We start from the raw sequence: 20320 nt of genomic DNA, 5'->3' as shown, positions 1-20320 counted from the left end.
CCGTCATCTGGGCAGTGAGTGCATCCACTGCGTGCTTGGCGACTGATAATTCCTCGGCATGTCTGCCCAGCATAGCTCCCTGCAGCTTGACCATGGAGCGGATGGTCGCCTCATTCGCTGGGTCCATAGGTGGTGGGGTTATTCAGTCACAATGGAGAAAGGACCCAAACGCAAATGCAGGTTACAGTCTTTATTTGAACAGCAGATCAACTGGCCGTCAAGGCGGACGCAGATCAGGAGAAGGTAACCAAGAGACCAGACATCAAACAGGCGAGATGCCTGGTGCGAGAAACTGCTGCCAGAGAGTGCTCACAGATAAACGCCGAACTCTCACATCACTTGGCGGACACGGTGGTGCTGAAGAGCCGACTAGTAGAAAGCAGAACTAGACGAGCAAGACAAGGCATAAGTAACAGACATGAATGACTAAACAATAACCCGACAAAGAGAAGAGAAAGCATGAGAACTAAATAGCAAGATGATCAAGTAAAACGAGGAACAGGTGTGAGAGGCGCGGAGCGCGACTGCTGATTAAGATAGCAGACAGCTGTGAGAAAGCAAACGAGCAGTAAAGAGAGAAAGGAAAACAAGAAAAATCAAACCAAACCCCTGACAGTTTTAGGCCCTGGTTACACGATTACAGCCAAATTCCCCAACACATCAACTTACGCAATCGTTGATCACATTTAGAATAAGAAAAAACTAAAATTCAGCCAGGGCAAATTATGAGAAACAGAAATGATTAATTCTTTGCTTAGCTCAGTCGTTTGTTCTTGTCACGTCACAGCCCCATAGGCTAAGGCAATGCAGTCTCTACCGGAAACAGAAATTATTAGTTCACCTCTTGAGTCTTCAGGTCTAAGTCGTTCGTTCATCACGAGTTATGAAAAAGAACCATTGTGACAGAAATTCAAGAATGTGTAAGAAATTTTAGACCAGAAACACATCATGTAACTGTAAGAGTAAAAATCTAATAATGTGCTTGTTGTAAGGAAGGTTGGGAACTATTACCTAATTTCCAAATCCAATCCAATACGTCACGTGACAAAAGAACAAACGACTCCGACTCGAAGGCTTGGGAGAGGAACTAATCATTACTGTTTCCTATACAGAACCTATGGGATGTTTCGTCAAAATGAACGAGTCGTTCATGATCGACCATCACTACTGGGCAGGCCCACGACAGGCTTTTAATGGATGTGCCACTTCGGCTACTGTACTAGTGGGCCTTGAAGTGTATTCTTCATTTCCTTTGAGAAAAAGCAAAGGGTAATAGAAACCCTTCCCATCATAAACTTGAAACTGACAGAATGTTGTGTTGAAGTTATTTTATTTACATATATGGCATATTTATATAGTTGTACATGACTATCACATTGGAACATTTTTAAGTAACAGTGACGAACAGGTGGTTGTATTGGCAAGGTGCTGTTTTAGAGCGTGGCAGCAGTCAAATCACTGGCAACATTGTTATGACAGATAAACGGCATGACGTCAACACACACACACACACACACACACACACACACACACACACTCAACTAATGTGGATTTAATCAATTTTTTTTAGCTTTTATCCAAGTTAATGATAATATACAAATCTCACACTTTCTCCTTGTAGGCTGGACTAATCTAACTGACATTAAGATTTGTGTACTGTTTACTGTGCATAAAATTAGCACGGTTTACTACATCATCAAAGAAAATGCCATAGACACAGCAAATGTTACATATCCTCATGAGAGCCAGCAAAAGGTTTGTTTGTTTTAAGATTTTTGTCATGACGCTTGATTCATAAAAAGAAACAGTTTTGTTCTTTCCTAGTGGACATCAGCATCTATTTATTAAAAAATGAAGGCAAGAAAACGAGTTTATAACAATATCTCCCCACAGGTGAGAAGTAAATCCTACTCTACTTTTGACAACTTACAAAATTAATAACTCAAAGTATAAATAATAATGTACACATGTACTATCACTCAAAAGTTTGGGCTTGGCAATATTTACAAGAAATTGATACCTTTATTTAGCAAGGATGCATTCAATTGATTAACCTAACATAAAAAAGACATTTAAAATTTTACCAAAAAAAAAAATTATAATTTTCATGGTTTTCACAAATATATTCAGCAGCACAACTGTTTTCAGCATTTATAATAATCAGAAATCATTGTAATATGCTGATTTGGTGTTCAAGGAACATTTCTTAAAGAAATAGTTCACCCAAAAATGAGAATGACCCCATGATTTACTCACCCTCAAGCCATCTTAGGTGTATATGACATTCTTCTTTCAGACGATTATAATCTGAGTTATATTAAAAAAATGTCCTGGCTCTTCCAAGTTTCATAATGGCAGCCCAAAAAAGTGCATACATCCATTATAAAAGTGTTCCACATGGCTCCGGGGGTTAATAAAGGCCTTCTGAAGCGAATCTATGGGTTAGTGTATAAAACGAAATGCGCCAGTTATGCTTTTTCCATAAGTTAAATATGGAAGCCTGTCCGCCGGAAGCTAGATATTTTACTTTATAGCATGTTAAATATGGATATTTTTCTTACAAAAACCCATTGATTCGCTTCAGAAGGCCTTTATTAACCCCCTGGAGCCGTGTAAATTACTTTTAATGATGGATGGATGCACTTTTTTGGGCTTCAAATTTTGGACTGCCATTCACTGCCATTATAGAGCTTTTAAATAAAACACTGATTGTATTCGTCTGAAAGAAGAATGTCTTATTCACCTAGGATGGCTTGAGGGTGAGTAAATCATGGGTTAATTTTCATTTTCGGGTGAACTATCCCTTCAAGGATCATGTGACACTGGACACTGGAGCAATAGCTGCTAAAAATAAATATAAATAATACAATAAATCAGGATAGTAATTAAAAAAAAAAAAATAATATATATATATATATATATATATATATATATATATATATATATATATATATATATATATATATATATATATATATATATATATATATATATATATATATATATATATATATACATTTCTGTTTTTACTGTATTTTTATCAAATAAATGTGGCTATAATGAGCATAACAGACTTCTTTCAAAAACCTTTGAATGGTAGTGGAATTACAAAAAACCATATACTGTACAACTGCTACTTTTTCAATAAAGGTTTTTGAAAAACAGTAATTTCAATACAATCATTATTTTGCAGAAGCAGATGCTTTTTTGAAGTCAGAATTTTTTTAGAACAATGAGAGGAAGTTCTCGTGCCAAAACGGACAGGATTTTGTGTCTCAGAAAAGCCTGTTAGTTTTAGGTTTTAAAGAGTAGATTGAATTGCTGGATCCCAGAAGGATACTAAATTGATGATGAATTGCAAAAATATTAGAGAAAAGAGCACAAGTCAGTGAACTGGAATAAGTCTTACATCATCAATGCCTCCCTCTGCACTGAGCTTCAATGAAATCTCCACATAAAGCTGAGAACTACATCAGGGTCTTTGAAAACAAGCAACTGTATGGTACATTGTAATCTGTGACATGTTTATACAAACTCTCTCACTACATTTCCACAGAGCCATTTATATGCGCTCAGTAACTGGTTTAGACATGTCGAGAACAAAGTCATTCCCACATATTGAGCCCAGCAGCCGAATTGTTTCATGCTGGTATGCGGTCGACCGGTCGTACCATTTCAGATCACAGTTGAGATCTAAAACTTTAATTATACTCAATCAAACTGTTTATTACAGACAGACTTGTCTTTAAAGATGGAATTAGTGGAGAACTACACACCATGGGGCCAATTCAATTCCACTTTCAAGCTTGTAGATGAGGTATAATTATATTTAAATACATTTCACACTTTCTTGAATCAAAACTCCATTGTACTGTACATGCCTCCTTGAGCTAATGTGAGAGATGCTGCTCTTACAAACGACTAATGAAATGACTATGATAGTTGAATGAGAAATCCCAATAATAACCATCTAGGTTGGTGCAAGATGGCTGCACACACCCATATATATATTCAGAACTTCACAGCTTGAGTGTTATTTGAGAATGAGATATCATCCGATATAAACTAATCTTATTCATTAGAAGCCAAAAAGCTAAAGTCACTCAGATAAAGCTTGGCTCGTGTCACTCAAGCTTTACCACAATAAGCTAAACAAGCAACATCTTGTTTGTCAGTGGTTTTAACCAAACATGACACGTTGTGAAAATACTATATTTCATTATGAGCCCTTTAGTGTTTTAGTTTTAGAGCTAGATACAGTAGTTGCCAACAGTGTTTCCTCCTGTACTAGTATATATATATATATATATATATATATATATATATATATATATATATATATATATATATATATATATATATATATATATATATATATATATATATATATATATATATATATATATATATAGTTTGTTTGTTTTTTTTTTTGTTTTTTTGCAACAGCATGGCAATTTCATAGCTGAGTTAAGGCCTGTTAAAGACTAAAGTTCTGTGTGAAAATTTTATGTGATAAATATTTTAATTTAAACAACACAAACATTGGCATGCCGTCAATCCAAAACTGCCGCTGCTGTTACAAGCTGTGACTTGGTGGCGCTCACAAACACACAAACTTTCAATTTTGCTAAAAGACAGTGAATAGCAGAGGAAGAATCCGTGGCAGTGGCTCTGCCTCCCAAATCCAACCTAAATAGTATATGAGATTAGAATAAGTGTGTCCCAAATCACATTATATTGAAAAGAGTATGCCAAAAGTCACCGGATGGTCTATTTCCAGTAGATTTTCTAAGTGTGTATCCGTGCACACTCAAATGGCTAATATTGCCCACAACACATTGCACTTTGAGGAGGATTCGAAGTACAAACAAGAATAAAAAGTGTTAAAAAACTAAAAACATGGCGGATGTGCTTGACCGATTGTTAAGTAAAGAGGTTTAGATAAAGGGGTTTGAGTGAATAATAATCAACATTTACCCTGATAAAAATATTTATTTAAATGTCATCCGTGTTATATTTAATCTGCCACAACAATGTGAACTTTTATAAAGATCTGTTTGGCCATTAACTTTTATTATGCAAAAATATGAGGAGAGTTCTCCGCATGAAAGACCCACAACTGGCACATCAACAAGCTACTTCTTTTCTCTCCAACACGGTAGGAAATTCAATTAAATGTGGATGTTAACTGTGACAAGTTAGTGATTGGCCAGTTTACGGTGACAGAAATCACGTAACTATGCGACTTTGCACAATTTAACCTCCTAAACTCCAAGGACCCTGATCAGGGTTCAGAATGACGTCATCAAGTATATAGTTAAAATTTTAAATGTCTGTGTAGGAGCTCGAGGATATTGCATTTATACCACAGTATATGGGTATGGGGAGACTTTTGATTTGGGTAGGTGGAAATTACATAAAAAGGTAATATTCCTCCCTTCAGATCTATTTGAATAAATCTTGCATAAAACACAGACAAAATTATGATCTGCCATCTAATGGAAACAGCCAAAACTGTCTGCAGGGTGCTAGGCTTGCTACGATAGTCGGTGTTGCCGGTGTTACCGGTGTCCAGACTCAACACCGGTTACATCACTTGCCCACCGTGGCACCACCAACCGTCTTTTTGATTTTTTTATAGTAATAAAATAATTTAGTTCAGTTAGAGAACAGACAATACAAATAAAAACTGAACGTATCTGCTTAATAAAGCAGGATCCGACCGTGAGTCTCGGCAGCGACAGGAGTCATTCATCAGATTTAAGAGTGAGGAGCTGACTGAGATGATCGCGGAAGATTTGGTTTCAAAGCGAAACGTAAAAGCGCCTATTTAAGGGAGTCTGTCATTTGTTTTGTTGTTGTGTTTTTCATTAAAAATAATAGGCTAATGAACCCCCAATTCAAGCAACCCGCAGCCGAATTGGCGCTAATTCAAAACCGAAAGTAAAATGTACTACTGAACTAGGGAACTGATTGAGACGCACCCATGGCCTCACAGAGCGCGCATTTACAGACGAGCTGTCATTCACGGTGTGTGCGCACTGGCACGTTTTCAGTTCAGAGCGGTCGTGTGCATGTTACTTTTGGTTAGATAGAATTAGTGATTTAAAAGCCTCCGCCGGTGATACCGGTATTACCGGTGTTGTCACACATCAATTAACCGGTGGAAACATTTCCTCACCGTCACATCCCTACAGGGTGCTAGAGCACACAGGGCCTGAGTTATACACTTTTAAAAAATTCAAAAAGTGCCTCTTTTTTGGGGGCAACATACACTTAAATGTTTATCACTTTTAGCATCGTTTTATGTAACTTCAAAGGGTTTGTGTATTTGTGTATTTTGACCCCTGTTTGTGGGTATGGGAAGCTTTTCAATTTGGGTAGGCCAAATTCAGACGGAAATCCCCAAAAATGGTCCCAGAGCTGAAGATGTTAATGATGTGATAGTACGCCCGAAAGCTTGTCTAATCTCATGTTACATACTCAAAAGTATGTACATTTTCTTCACAAAAAGAGTGCATTCTTTAAGGGCATAATATAAGTAGAATTGGGACGCAGCATAGGTCTCCTGTACTCTTGTATTTGGTGTTGTAAACAGTTGTTTAAAAAAAACACAAAATCTGTTCCTTCCTTTCTGTGACTTAACATGTTCATTAAATTTCATCATTTCAGGAAAAAAAAAAAACAGGAAAATCTGATCAAATTGTGGAGTGAACAGGCTACTTTTTTGTGTGTTGATCTGAAGATAAAAATAAATCCTTTAGGAAACATATACAGTACATGCTGCATAGTGTTGTTTAAACATCACAAATAATGGTTTACAAATAATGCAGTACCTGAAAAACATGAAAAGTTCATTGAGTTTTCAATTGGCTGCAACTTGGCCAATATCATTAAGACTCTTAAGGATTGACTTCCAGATATGAATGGAAATGGCAGAGTTCTGGATGTGTCACACAAGGACGAGAAAACAAAAATATAACAATACATCAATTCTTCTCAAACCCTTCACACAGGCTTGATTGTTTACACAGAGGTATTTTGAAAGGTTAATGCAGATTATTTGTCTGCAAAAGTCATCTTCAAATTAAATTGCAGGTTTGCCATGCATATTTCTGCTGTTTTCTCCTGTTACAATCCAGGATAAAAGTGACTCGCGCAGCAGAAGTATAGCAGAGAGATGAAAGTGCATAACGGAAAACTCTCGGACACATACGTGTAGCCTGATGAGGCGTTTCCTTGAACCATTCATGGCCATCAAATTTAATAGTTTATTGCATCCTAATGATACGTTAAGAGTAAATGATAATAAGAGAAAAAGAAAGAAAAGAAAAAGATTAAATAAAAAGATTTTTAAAAAACTAACCAAGTAAAAAACATAAAAGATAAAGAAACCATCACATTGCATCCTTATGACTCCTCATGAGCAACCCGGCCACTATAGACTGAAACACGCTATACGCTGACTTCGGTCAAAGGAACATTGCGCATCAAAACACGTCTCGTGGTGTGTTTTGATCCCGACCTGACCTAACACTGGAACAAGCGTTGATCCTTTTCACAAAGAGGCATAATTAAACAAGGACAGCTCTTGTGATTTGACGTGAAATCCATAACGTCGTTGTCCAGGGCTCGGAACTGTCTCTTGCCCTCCAGGTCCTCACCTGAATCATCTCCCTCTTCTCAAGAACGACTGCGGTCTGCTTGCGTTCCAACCAAAATGTTGCTGTAGATTTTTTGTTGCTCCTCTTTGAAAGCGTCTTTCACTTTCCCTCGTTTCAAACCACCATCCCTAAAGAAAAACACAAACCCAGTTTCAACTAAATTGTTATTTATTAAAAAAAATGCACAATTACCATCGCACACCTGTAGGTAATGGATAGGTGCGTAGGACAAAGGATAACCAAATCCAAAAATCTCAACGAATAAAGGGAAATCCTGCACACTATCAGTACTTGCAAAAAATATGAAAACGTTTTATTAGCAACGTTTCGGTCTCATGACCTTCATCAGCCATATGACGAAGGTCATGAGACCGAAACGTTGCTAATAAAAAGTTTTCATATTTTTTGCAAGTACTGATAGTGTGCGGGATTTCCCTTTATTTATAAAAAAATAAAAGGACATTTATCTGAGAAAACCAGCTTTAAAGGGTTAGTTCACCCAAAAATGAAAATTCTGTCATTAATTACTCACCCTCATGTCGTTCGACACCCGTAAGACCTCCGTTCATATTCGGAACACAAATGAAGATATTTTAGTTGAAAGCTGATGGCTGAGAAAGGCCTCCATTGGCATTCAGTACATTTATACTCCCAAGACGCATAAAAGGCACTTAAAACGTTGTTACAAAGTCCATTTCACCACAGTGGCTCTACAATAATTTTACGATGCGACGACAATAGTTATTGTGCGCAAAAAAAAATCTAAATAACACCTTTATCAAACTTGTTATTGTCTTCCGTGTGTGCCTCCACGACGCATGCGCGAGAATATGACGCAGACCCGGCGTTCGGACACATGACCCAGAATCGATTTGTTTACAAGCAGAGGAAGACGCGCGTGTCTAAGCTGTTGGATTCTACATTGATCGTGCTTTAGGTCTCGGCGTAGTTCTCAAAATGGGGCTTAAGTGTGCATTTCATGGATTCCCGAACGCTGGCGCTACGTCATATTCTCGCGCATGCGTCGTGGAGGCACACACGGAAGACAAGAACAAGTTGGATAAAGGTGTTATTTAGATTTTTTTTTGCGCACAAAAACTATTGTCGTCGCATCGTAAAATTATTGTAGAGCCACTGTGGTGAGATGGACTTTGTAACAACGTTTTAAGTGCCTTTTATCGGTCTTGGGAGTGTAAATGTACTGAATGCCAATGGAGGCCTATCTGAAGCCTTTCTCAGCCATCAGCTTTCAACTAAAATATCTTCATTTGTGTTCCGAATATGAACGGAGGTCTTACGGGTGTCCAACGACATGAGGGTGAGTAATTAATGACAGAATTTTCATTTTTGGGTGAACTAACCCTTTAATATGGCTAAGCTGCCGATCACAGATCGTTTTGTTCCGCGTCATGTTTAGGGGCGTGAAAATGTAACGTCGATGTCTACAATAACAGACTGGTGTAATTGGACGTATTTTAAAGAGTCTATGCTGCAAACTTTACAACAAAAAAACTCAAACAACAAAAAAGAAAGAGAAAATATAAAGTATTAATTATATTAGTCATATTTAATTTATACAGTGAAGACTGTTATTTTACATTTGATTATTCAATTTCTGTATCGGAATACTGTTAGATTTACCTGAAAAACATAAAGCACTGCTTATTTCATTAGCATCTTTCTTCTATTGTATTTATCTATGCTTGTAAGTAGTTTAATATTTTCTATGCAGATTCACTCCCCTACAAATTCACCCCAATTATTCTAGAATTATTAACTATTTTAAAATAGAGCTATTCATCTGGTGTAATTGTTTTTATAATCGCAATATATATCGCAGAAAAACAAAATATCGCAATGTAAGTTTTTTTAGAATATCGTGCAGCCCTGGTGTACGTCACAGTTTAATTTGCATTAGTTTGATCAAAGTATTGCGTTTACATGAGGTAAAGTTTAAATCGCAATATTTCCAAAATCCCATTATAACCCTAACCTATTATAATATGAGGGTACATCATGAAAACGCACTGAATGTCACGGATGTAAACACAATGGTGTTTTTCTTCCATGAGGGGTTTTGGCATCACGGCATCTTTGTTTCCAGTTGGACCGTAAAAGAACAGGACACACGTCTCCCGGACATCCTGTAGAATCCAACCAATCAGATGACGACTTTGAAAATCCTGAAGCGTTTCCAGTTAAGTGTGCCTTATGCATCAGACGATCAGCCAGCGGTCCGTGGACGTGACATCTGATGCTGAGACTACACGCAAAGTTGAGAGTGTGAGCCTTTCAAAGTATACTCCTTTGGCCTTAAAGGGTTAGTTCACCCAAAAATGAAAATTCTGTCATTAATTACTCACCCTCATGTCGTTGGACACCCGTAAGACCTCCGTTCATATTCGGAACACAAATGAAGATATTTTAGTTGAAAGCTGATGGCTGAGAAAGGCTTCAGTCAGGCCTCCATTGGCATTCAGTACATTGACACTTCCAAGATCCATGAAAGGCACTTAAAACGTCGTTACAAAGTCTATCTCACCACAGTGGCTCTACAATAATTTTACAATGCGACGACAATAGTTTTTGTGCGCAAAAAAAATCAAAATAACACCTTTAACCAACTTGTTCTCGACTTCCGTGTATGCCTCCACGACGCATGCGCGAGAATATGACGCAGAGCCGGCGTTCGGACAGATGACCCAGAAGCGATTTGTTTACGAGCAGAGGAAGACGCGCGTGTCTAAGCTGTTGGATTCTACATTGATCGTGCTTTAGGTCTCGGCGTAGTTCTCAAAATGGGGTTCAAGTGTGTATTTCATGGATTCCCGAACGCCGGCGCTACGTCATATTCTCGCGCATGCGTCGTGGAGGCACACACGGAAGTCGAGAACAAGTTGGTTAAAGGTGTTATTTTGATTTTTTTTTGCGCACAAAAACTATTGTCGTCGCATTGTAAAATTATTGTAGAGCCACTGTGGTGAGATGGACTTTGTAACGACGTTTTAAGTGCCTTTCATGGATCTTGGAAGTGTCAATGTACTGAATGCCAATGGAGGCCTGTCTGAAGCCTTTCTAAGCCATCAGCTTTCAACTAAAATATCTTCATTTGTGTTCCGAATATGAACGGAGGTCTTACGGGTCTCGAACGACATGAGGGTGAGTAATTAATGACAGAATTTTCATTTTTGGGTGAACTAACCCTTTAAGCATGGAAATATGTGTCCTTTGGATTTATCTAATTGACTTTGTTTTCGCTCACACATTCTCTGTTGTCCGTGTGAACACAAAAATTGGGCTGCACACAGATGGTGTGCGTGGACGTCTGCTAATCTTCCTGATGACGAAAAGTGATGAAAATTACCTCACGTGGAACCGTCGCAAATCGCGGACAGCCAAAGTGTACATTGGGCTTTAGTCTGCTGGTCTGGTCTGGTTTTAGAATGGTTTTTGGCACTTGTCAGGCTGGGAGACAGCTTAAACCAGCCAAGACTAGACATTTTCTAGTTTAAGACAGCCAGTTGTCACATATCTCTCAATCTACAGCTTATATTAGTATTTGTATTACTTCTCTTTGGCCTCAACATAGCAGAGTCAGACTTACCACAGCAGGTCCACCAGACCACCCTGTCTGGCAATGGCTGCCTTTACTCGGTTAGCAAACTGCACTGCATCCTCATCTTCCTAAAGGGGGACAAAACAGACCTTGACAAAAACCTTCTTGTGCTTTAAGTGTTTAAAATGTATCTTTCATACTTGTTACAATTATTTTCAGTTAAAGGGACAGTTCACCCAAAATTCTCTTATCATTTACTCACCCTTATGTCATCCCTGATGTGTATGACTTTCACAAACAAACAGACACAAACAAAAATTTAATGTAAGTGCGTTGTGAATTTTCATTTTTGGGTGAACTATCCCTTTATTAGCATGTTTATCAAAAACAATTTTGTTTGAATATTAAAATACCCCATTATGCTATTTTAAATGTTCCTAATCTTGTTTTGGAGGTCTCAATAGTCTCAGTTTTGCTATAGGTTTACATGCACTCAAGGTAAAAAAAAAAACACTTTAATTTTCTCATAATATACTGTACATTGCACATAAACCGTTTTCAGACTCTTTGAGAAATGTGGTTGTTTGAAGAAACACCTAACCTACTCTGCTCTGATTGGTCAAACGTTCCAGTCTGTTGTGATTGGTCTACCTCTTACAGCATGTGTCGGAAAAGTAACGCCTATTACCATACCGGAATTTCGAGTCCTCATCATTTTGAAATGCATGCAATGTGGATTGTAGCGCTGATAACAGCGTCTTCTTGGTATTTCGACAAAACGAACCAAACTCTTCCAGGCCTCAGCTGCAACTACAGTGTTTGAGGATGAGCATAGGCTGGCAAATTTGTAACAATGTTACGTAGGTATGTAACAGTAAGCGAGACTGGAATTGCTGACGACTCGTTTTAGCAGTTCAAACTCAATTCTTTCTTTTCGAAGACAAAAACATTATTTGTCATGTACTTTAATCTTTAAAAATGTACGGACCTTTTGCATTCACAGTTATATTAAACACAGCATTAAAGATAATATTCTAAAAAGCATTATTGTAGCACTTTAAAACAAGCAGTAAGTATACCAAGGAAGGGCTTCAACATACTTCCAGTGATTTTCCAGAGAACTTCAGTAACATTTGAGGTGGGGCAGATCACATTAGCACGATGATTTACCTATGGTGACTATTTCTGTTTTTTTTCTTTAGAGCCGAGAGCCTACACATGCATTCAAAACAATGATGTATTTGTTTATTTGCATGCCCACATGCAAAAACAGATGCCTATTTCCAATCTGTGGTGGGTGGACAAAACTTCACACAGGTGTCCAAACCCACTCAGGCTCATTTGTGCTTGATTTGTGTATTAAATGTACCAATGCAAAAATGGGAAAGCCAATGCAAGTCATTCATACCACAGAGATTTTATTGCATTCACAGAGATGATGCGTGCCAGTCTTACCTGACGGCTCATCGGAGGCAGGTACCACACACTGCAGACGATGGCCCAGCTACTCATCATTCTGAGCAGATAATTCACCATCCCAAATTTACTGCTGTTCCAGAAGGCTTCCCCAAACCGAGGGTCATACTGGAAAAGCACAAAGACACAAATAAAATACACTGCAATCCCCATCACAATGTTGATAAAAGACAAAACGTAATTTTCTTAATTATTTTTTTTCTTGTAAACATATCTAAACATTATTATAACAAGTTACTATTCAAGAAAATAAACTGTAGACAATAACACTTGTTTTCACATAACATTTCCTGAATTAAGTTTTGCTTTCATTGTGAATTGTTTCAAAAATATGTGTTTTCCACAAGGATTAATGCTGCCTTCACGTGCAATCAGAATTATTGTAAATACGAGTTTCCAAGAAAATAAATTGCACATGAACGCCCTCTGATGTCGTGTTTACCACTGGGAAGTTCGGAAATAATTTTGATTATTTTTTTTGATACACAGCGAAAATAGCCTGCATTTGACCGAAATTACAGAATCGTCAGATAGCATTGTGAATGTTTATATGGTGGCCAGTGCATGTGACACTACATATAATTTGTTTTAATAAGATTTTCCCAATAAATAAGCAAAAATAAACCTGTGTCCTCCATGATTCCTGTTCATTTTGACACCAAAGCACTTAACAAGCTCATAATCACGACCTCTGAAGTGGGAATTATGACATTTCCGAAAGCTGAATTATGTGTGGCTGTTACACCTCTGGTGTGCATTATTTTCTAATAATTCAATGGATCGTCCATTATTCTGCTTATACAACGGTTACGACACCTCAAGACATTGTTCAGATGTTGTATAATCGAGACATTTGTCAGGATTATGAAATATTATTAAAATGTAAAAACTGTTTTCTATTTGAATATATTTTAAAATGTAATTTATTTCTGTGATGCAAAGCTGAATTTTCAGTATCACTACTCCAGTCTTCAGTGTCACATGATCCTTCAGAAATCATTCTAATATGATGATTTGGTGCTCAACAAACATTTATGATTTTTATCGATGTTGAAAACAGTTGTGTAAAACATTTTTTTTCAGGATTCTTTGATGAATAGAAAGTTCAAATGAACCGCATTTATTTTAAAATAGAATCTTTTAAAACATTATACATGTCTTTACTGTCACTTTTCATCAGTTTAATGAGTTAATGAGTTAATAAGTTATTTCCCAAATATAAAACAAATTACTGACCCAAAACTTTTGAATGGTAGTACAATGTTGTAAAAGCTTTCTATTTCAGATAAATACCGTTCTTTTTAATTTTCCATTCATCAAAGAATCCTAAAAATATGTTTTACATTGATAATAATCATAAATGAGTAGAAAAATCATCATATTAGAATGATTTCTGAAGGATCATGTGACACTGAAGATTGGATTAGTGATTAGTACACGGTTTAACCTGCTTCGCAGCATAGTAATGATGATATGCTAAGGGCCGCCCACACGTTGATGTGATTGATTACAAGCAGGGTCGTCGCAAGTGGGATTAAAGGTGGTGACAATTATAGGGGCCCCCACTGCCCAGGGGGCCCACTAAATCCAGTAGTTATACTAGATATTCCCCTACTCTTATGAATCATTATAATATATTCATTTGTATGCCTGAGAGTTAAATTAAACATGCAAAAACATGCGATTTAGGCTAGTTAATGAAGTTTTCCAAATTTCTTCTCTCCCCCCTCCCTACAAATGGTGTAGTCTGATGGTTAATTAGTGAACAGAACCAATCAGAGTTGAGGCTGCTCCGAGAACAACTGAAGTTAGAAAAAGTTACAGTGAAAGTGAAACTGGCAGAACGATTATGCGCTCAAAGTCCCCGTCTTTTGCGCTATTATGTAGTTTGTTGGTTTGTATAACATGCAGAAAAATAGATTTGCGTGACAAAAGGATTACAGACTTGTCGGCTGCTGATGTGATATTTTTAACAATACTGTCAAGAAAACAGGAATACAACTCATTGCTATTGATGGATACATTTATTAGCTTTATTTAATAAAATAGCACATTGTCTTCATCAAAAAAAACTTAAATGATTATATTTTACATTTGACTGCATTCATTTTAATTTATGAATAATATTTATCTCACCTGTTAGACATTAGACTGACTGGAAATACATTTTATAGGCCTGTTATATTGCTGGTATAGGCCTACATTAAAAAAGTTTATTTTAACATTTGACTAATTTCTTGTCTTATGTTGTTATTTTATTAGTTTGTTTTGCACAACAATAAGTTATTAATCGCTTAATGCCATTGTTTTGATATAATATAAATATACAACTTGGCATAAAACCCAAGTAAAAGCAATAACCTTTATTTTGTTTGAATTTCGTAATAAATTGGACGTAATTTGTTAATCTGAGACTTTGTTTCATATCAATAGTAACAAAGCACAAAGATTATTGTGATTTATTGGATGGGAGGCGCGCTACAATTTCCCGTTCATTCATCAACTGAAAACAGGATGACTAATTGATTCTTGGGATCGAAGAATCGATATCGGTCGGTAAAAATGAGAAGTCAATATTTTTTACCTAGCCCTAAAAGAAATAATTTGTCATTTTAACTTATCCTATTTTTTGATTAAATAAAAAATAATCATCGGAAGTAGAGATCATAAAACAAAATGCTTAGAACTATTTTTTAAATCTGTAAATGTACATGTAAAAGTCACTGAGTGAATGATTTGAAATGTTCGTAATAAAACGAACAACAAACACATTACGCAAAAAGTGTCTGTTATTTTGCATTTACACTCCGAGACGTAATGCACAGATCATTTGACATACAGTCTCAGATTGTCCATTGCATTTAAATACAGTTGTCAATCAAGAATCTTTATAATGTGTAGTGAAAAATATATATTATATACAGAAAGTGAGCAAAGGCATTATAAAAATCGCAGACATTATAATCACTGAAGCTGTCAATTACAAAGCAAGGCACACAAAGCCAAGTGGGTATAACTGCAGACAGGAGAGCTCCAAAATGTGGCGTAAACTCCAAAAGTGGGCAGAACCTCCAAAAGGGGGCGGGGTCTCCAAGGGCAAAGACTTTCGCTATTGGCTCTGGCTTCATCCAATTGTCATTGACTTACATTTCAAAATAAATGTTTGTAAATTAAACATTGCATGCGTGTCATGTGCCTGTCAATGGGAGGAAGCCACGCCCTATTTTGGAGCTCCCACTTCCATTTGAAGATCTCCAGGCTGCAGCTATACCCTTCTCGATTCTGACTAACTTAAACGCATCTGATTTGCCACATGCTCAACAGATAGGTCTGTGAACACGTTGTAAATAGAAACCTTTGATGCTCTTCACAGCGTGCTTACACAAACACTTACAGGAATATTTTAAATCATCCTGAAGAACAGTAGATATCATCACAAAAATTCATCAAAATATTTTCAATGTAGTAAAACCCTGCACAAACAACCCAGGACGACTTATGTATCAAAGTTTAATACTTAAGTTTCAAGATCTGTTCACATCCCTAATGACCTCTTTGTTAGAGAAGTGAGATTTTCTGACCTTTATGGCAACGGGGTAGACAGTCGAGCCAATTTCAAAGCTTCCTTTCTTGAACATCATTACTGATGTGTTATTAATGCAGGTACCTAGACACAAATTATATGATGAACAGATGAAACAAACAGAAGGCCATATTAAAAACCAGGGCCTGGATTCACAAAACACTCTTAAGAATAAAATTCTTCTTAACTGCCATTTTCTTCTCATTTTCAAACTTAAGAAAAAAGATAAGAATATTTTCTATACCCAAAAACATTTCTGAACAGGCAGCCCGGAGGCATGGCAATGAGATGCAGAGTCTTGTTCCCTGTTCTCAGGGAACCAGAATTATAGTCGTAGCCCTAGACGTTCCCTTTCCAAAGGGAACTCACACTGCATTCTGAGAACGAAATACCCACGCCTCCATGCTGAGGGGAGTGCATGCCAAGAAATGGCTGTGACTATGCACAAATAATGTCAGTTTCAACACCACTCACCCCTTCTGGTCACACACTAGACTGTCAGTGAGAGTACTCCCTAAGGTCACTGCCCGAGTTATCAAGCCTCAGTGAGGAAGTGTCTCCGTAAAGTAACAGAAGGACTTGTCAAAGGCTGCTCAAAGGCTTGGAACCAGCATCTTCACTAGGAAGGGGTTCCTTTAAGGGAGTATGGCCAAGGGACCAAAAGGAGCCCTGGCCAGTCATTTATAGGAGACATTGTGTCAACTCCCAGAGCCACCAGTGAAGCTGACCCGGTCTGAATTGTGACCTAATCTAGCCAACAACTTGTCTGTTTCCTAAATGGAGCCTCTTATCATTACTTACCTCATGAGTGGTAACCAGAAGGGACTGCAGAAAATGCAGTACCCAGCTCACACACCGGACAAAGAGACAGGCATCCTGGGGAGCAGGACTCAGCATATCGCTTTCCAAACCCTTACAAATGAGGGGAGTTACTCTGCTCCACCAGGGACCTACAGAAGACCTACTTCTTTCAAAGCACTACGGAGGCTTGGTGCTCTACATTGGGTCCCTAATGAGAGTACCTCCAGCTCTAACAGGAGGTGATCTACCAAGGGCGTTCATAATAATCTCTTGACCTTTCAGACCAAACTCAGGGAGCGAGTTTCTCAATAGGATGATCCTCTCAAATGAGGGAATACCTACAGCTCTAGAAAAGCTGATCTACCAGGGAAGTCTCATGGGAGTCCTTCGCCCTTCTGACCAAACACAGGGAGCGAAGTACTCTACAGAATGACCCTCTGAAACGAGGGTAGTACTACCTAGGCTTGACCAAGCAGAGCATCAACCAAGCTCTGGGGCCTCATTTATAAAACTTTGCGTAGGATTTGCGTCAGAAGTGGCGTACGGATGAAACATAGGACGTGCGTACGCACAGAAATATTCGGATTTATAAAACCGTGCGCACGCACATCCTACGCAGTTTTCCCTTAATAAATCACAATCAATTCTAAATGTAGCGCAGCTTTTGCGGCTTCATGTCACGCCCATAGTTGCCCATAAATAGTCCGTGAAACGCCCACAAATTAATATTCATCGATTGCGAAATCATGGCAAATACAGAGAGGAAATCAAAAAAACGTAACTTCACTCAATGTGAAGTAGAAATTATCGTTGGCGAGGTGGAAAAGAGGAGAAAAATATTTTTTGGAGGGCACAGTGTGGCCATTACTAATGCCAAAAAGGCACTTGAAATGCAAAAGGTTGCAGACGCCGTAAATGCTGTAGCCTCACAACCTCGGACCGTGGCCAAAAAAAAAAAGAAATGGTCGGACATCAAAGTCTGGCGCTGCATCGCCAGAGTGTGTCTGCCACGGGTGGGGGAAAGGGGACACCGGAGCTGACCCCTCTTGATGAGAGACTGGCGGCAATTATTGGGGAATCCCTCCCTATCCCTATTATCTACGTGGAAATGGGAAATAGTTCAGTGCAAATGTAATTTCTTGCAGCTTTCTGAATGGTTGAGACATACGTCAGTTATTTTATCGAAAATAAAACAAACTAAAGGCATTTGCATGAATACCATGATTCCGTAGCTGATGAAGAAATTTTTACTATGAAAACAACTTTCCCCAGTGGACCATTAATACATCTATCTATCTATTTATCTATTTATCTATCTCCCTAAATCTATCTATCTGTCTATCTAATTGCATCTATATCTGCTCCGCCAGACGGACACATTGACGAGAATATCAGATTTGTACATTATTTCGTTCTGTTTACCATATTATATATGAGGATGAATTGCATAACATGCCAATATTGTTGCAGAACATATTTCCCTTTTTTTTTTTTTGCATTTCTGTTGTAATTTTCGTTTGATTTAGTTTGTTTTACACTGCAGATCGATCAAACGGGTGTTCGTGTAGGCTGTTAATTGTAATACTTGTTTTGTGAAGTCTTCAAGTTATTTATGAGAGGCATAGCCTATTGCCATTTCTTTTACACAACGGTCTACAGTTTCACACACTTTCACGTGTTTCTTCCATCTGCCGACGGTGTCGCCATTTCTCATTTCATCCGTTTTTGTGCGTACGCCTGGGTCAGAGCTTGCGTGAAGGACCGCACATTTTCCCGTCAAGTTTGCTTTTTATAAATACCAATTATTGCGTAGAGAGCGGCGTACGCCTTCTTTTGTGCGTACGCAACGTTTATAAATGAGGCCCCTGGTGCCATAGTCATGGAGGCTCCTGTGAAGCTGCTCAATCTGAGCATAATTGGTGTCTGACACAAGGGGCGCAGAGCTCTGGGAGCAAAGCACTCTTAGAGGACCCTGAACAAGGGGAGCAAATATCAGCTTGACAAAGACAAAGCCCAAGGGTGGAGGCCTGAACAAACAATGCATCTTGTTCCAAGACAGGTTGCTGTATGAGCTAAGCTCTGGAGGAGTGGAGGCCTCAATGGGATGAAATTCCACGGAAGAGGCCTAAGACACTCAACCCAACGACTTGATGGTTAAAATCAAGGAGCTTTCACAGAAGAGCCTGCTCTGAAAGGCCACAAGCTAGATAATGCTACTAACCAGAGCTCTAGAGAGCTGAGGCTTCAGCATAGTGCTCTTCACTCTCGAAGCAAGAGGAAGCCTAACAATGCCCAGAGGACATCCAATTGGGAGGTTTTCTCAGAAGTAGCCTGCGATGCCAGGCTATTTGTCTGTGCCTAACACCACTAGGGAACTGTAGCTCAGCATATAGCTTTTTACTCTAGTAACAAGAGGAGTCCAGCTCAACCGAGGCAGATTGAGGAAGCTGAAGGCCTGCAACTCGCATTATTAGCCTAATACAGAAGGCAGGCCCCCGACCTGACGACTCTCACAGTGAGAGGAGGCATACCAGGATCACTAGCTATCAGTCTTGGGCTGGAGAGTATCTCCTTTAGGAGTAGCCTACTCTGAGCTACTGTTGGCTAGGAGGCAGAGATACTACAGCAAAAACTGCCTCTGTCTTGAGACGTATTCCTGAAGTACTAAGCCTAGGCCGAATATCGGGCCGGCCCAAATATGGGAGGGCCAGCATACATGCATTCATGACCTTCCTGGAGGTCAGTGAGTGGAGTGGTGGCTTCAACATAATGACTCTCTAAATGAGAGGAAGTCCACTTATACCCCTTTTCCACCAGAATGAACCGGGTGCTAGTTCAGAGCCAGTGCTAGTCCCAGTTCATAGTTGGTACAACTGAGGAGCCTTCTAAGAACTGTTTGCTTTTCCACATGCTGAGAGCCACAACAGAGCCAGATCTTACGTCACTGTATACGTCTCATCTTTCTAAGCAACTCTAGCGAGGCAGCGGGAAACACAAACACACCAGGCTTGTTCGAGATGCATCGGCGCTGCGCAGACCGATCCACGTATGATATTAAAAAAATGCGTGAGTGAATCAAAAGCATAAGGAGTCGTATGCTCTCGCTGGACTCGTTGTCATACGGCGATTGGTCTGCACAGCACCGCTGCGAACAAGCCTTCCATCAACAATGCAAACGTTGCGTAACTATTGATTCACATGGCTTTACGCTCCTACATCGGCATTAAAACACAACGAAAA

At 38.5% G+C, this 20320-nt stretch overlaps 1 protein-coding gene across 1 annotated transcript in view; it reads right to left on the bottom strand.

The window, feature by feature from the left end:
• Positions 1–4439: 4439 nt before the first annotated feature.
• LOC307133138 (glycerol-3-phosphate acyltransferase 4-like) overlaps positions 4440–20320 on the bottom strand; it is a 38299-nt gene continuing 22418 nt past the window's right edge. Inside the window, exons 10-13 of the mRNA XM_079827968.1 lie at positions 16278–16363; positions 12676–12804; positions 11269–11348; positions 4440–7792 (exon numbers count right to left, since the gene is read on the bottom strand). Of these exons, the coding sequence (XP_079684094.1) occupies positions 7684–7792; positions 11269–11348; positions 12676–12804; positions 16278–16363 (404 nt within the window). The 3' untranslated portion in view covers positions 4440–7683. The remainder of the gene's footprint in view (positions 7793–11268; positions 11349–12675; positions 12805–16277; positions 16364–20320) is intronic.

The sequence above is a fragment of the Gobio gobio genome, assembly GCF_949357685.1.
Source record: "Gobio gobio genome assembly, chromosome: 10".
Classification (NCBI taxonomy): domain Eukaryota; kingdom Metazoa; phylum Chordata; class Actinopteri; order Cypriniformes; family Gobionidae; genus Gobio; species Gobio gobio.
The sequence above is the reverse complement of the archived record's forward strand: the minus strand, read 5'-3'. Positions and strand labels throughout refer to the sequence as shown.